The 986-nt window shown below is 33.0% G+C and overlaps 1 protein-coding gene across 1 annotated transcript; it reads right to left on the bottom strand.

Moving 5' to 3' along the window:
- Positions 1-131: 131 nt before the first annotated feature.
- Positions 132-876, bottom strand: LOC117110542 (inositol 1,4,5-trisphosphate receptor-like). Its single transcript, XM_033253291.1, has 2 exons — positions 755-876; positions 132-426 (listed from the first exon to the last, which is right to left on the bottom strand). Exons 1-2 carry the CDS (start codon positions 821-823, stop codon positions 223-225), a joined length of 273 nt encoding a protein of 90 aa, XP_033109182.1. The 5' UTR covers positions 824-876; the 3' UTR covers positions 132-222.
- Between the last annotated feature and the right edge of the window lie 110 nt (positions 877-986).

Here is a 986-nt window from a genome sequence, read left to right as displayed (position 1 = left end):
ACAGTGTAAGTTTAAGTATTGTATGTCAAATTTCTATTTTTAGCTTTGATGAGGAGCTCTAGAAATACCCAGCTGATTGATTAATAAAGTAGATCTTTTTAGTATGGGCGGCCGTTAGGGCCAATATACTCTACTGCCTCTATTAGACTGCCCTCATCGGAGCTTTTGAGATTACTAACACTTGTTTAATAAAGTATTCTAGTATCTTCTACATCTACCACCTTAAAAGTAGTCGGTTAAACATTGAACATTTTTTGAAAACGGTTTGATAATGGGTGAATGTGCTAGTGCACGTACCTGTACTGTGGTGATTTGGTCGTAGAATGGCGAGCTAAAGAATGCGGTGATGATGTTACACACAGTCTCAGTGATGTACTTCTCCAGCATAATATCGGCGTGTTTGCGGTCATGAGTTGAATTACACACCTGCAATATAAACAAGTGAATTCATGAATAGAAAGCTGCATTTTTTTTTTCCCCAACAGCTAGCAGAAAAGAATAGGCAAGCACTGAACCAACGGCTAATGATATCTAATAACCAACAGATATAAATAAAAATTATACTATATGCTACTATATTTTACAACCAATCATGGAATGAAAAACTCAGGATGATTACATTTTCAAGATATAGAAAGTATGAATTATTAGTCTTACAGGTTAATTGATTTGCCTATACCATACACAGGCTATTAATAATCCATTAGAAAGTTTAAGTCAAAGCAGTATAAAACAAGTTTTGACTTTCACTTACCATCGCCATATCTACAAGAAAGTTCTCAAACAACCTCCACATATGATTACTGGTGTAAATTTCCTTCATCTCAACTTCAGTATCAACGTAGCAATGATTGAGAAAGTATATATAAGCATTCTTAACCTTTAAGAGAGATAAAAATACAAACTTATTATTTCTTACTGTGTTGTTAAGATATAGATAGATTATTATATAGATTGATATATATATATTCTCAATCATTGATTGA

The sequence above is a fragment of the Anneissia japonica genome, unplaced genomic scaffold (genome assembly GCF_011630105.1).
Source record: "Anneissia japonica isolate Jap-2015-1 unplaced genomic scaffold, ASM1163010v1 scaffold156763_len986_cov171_single, whole genome shotgun sequence".
Lineage (NCBI taxonomy): Eukaryota > Metazoa > Echinodermata > Crinoidea > Comatulida > Comatulidae > Anneissia > Anneissia japonica.
Note: the sequence above shows the minus strand (reverse complement) of the source record. Positions and strands in the feature narration are given on the sequence as shown.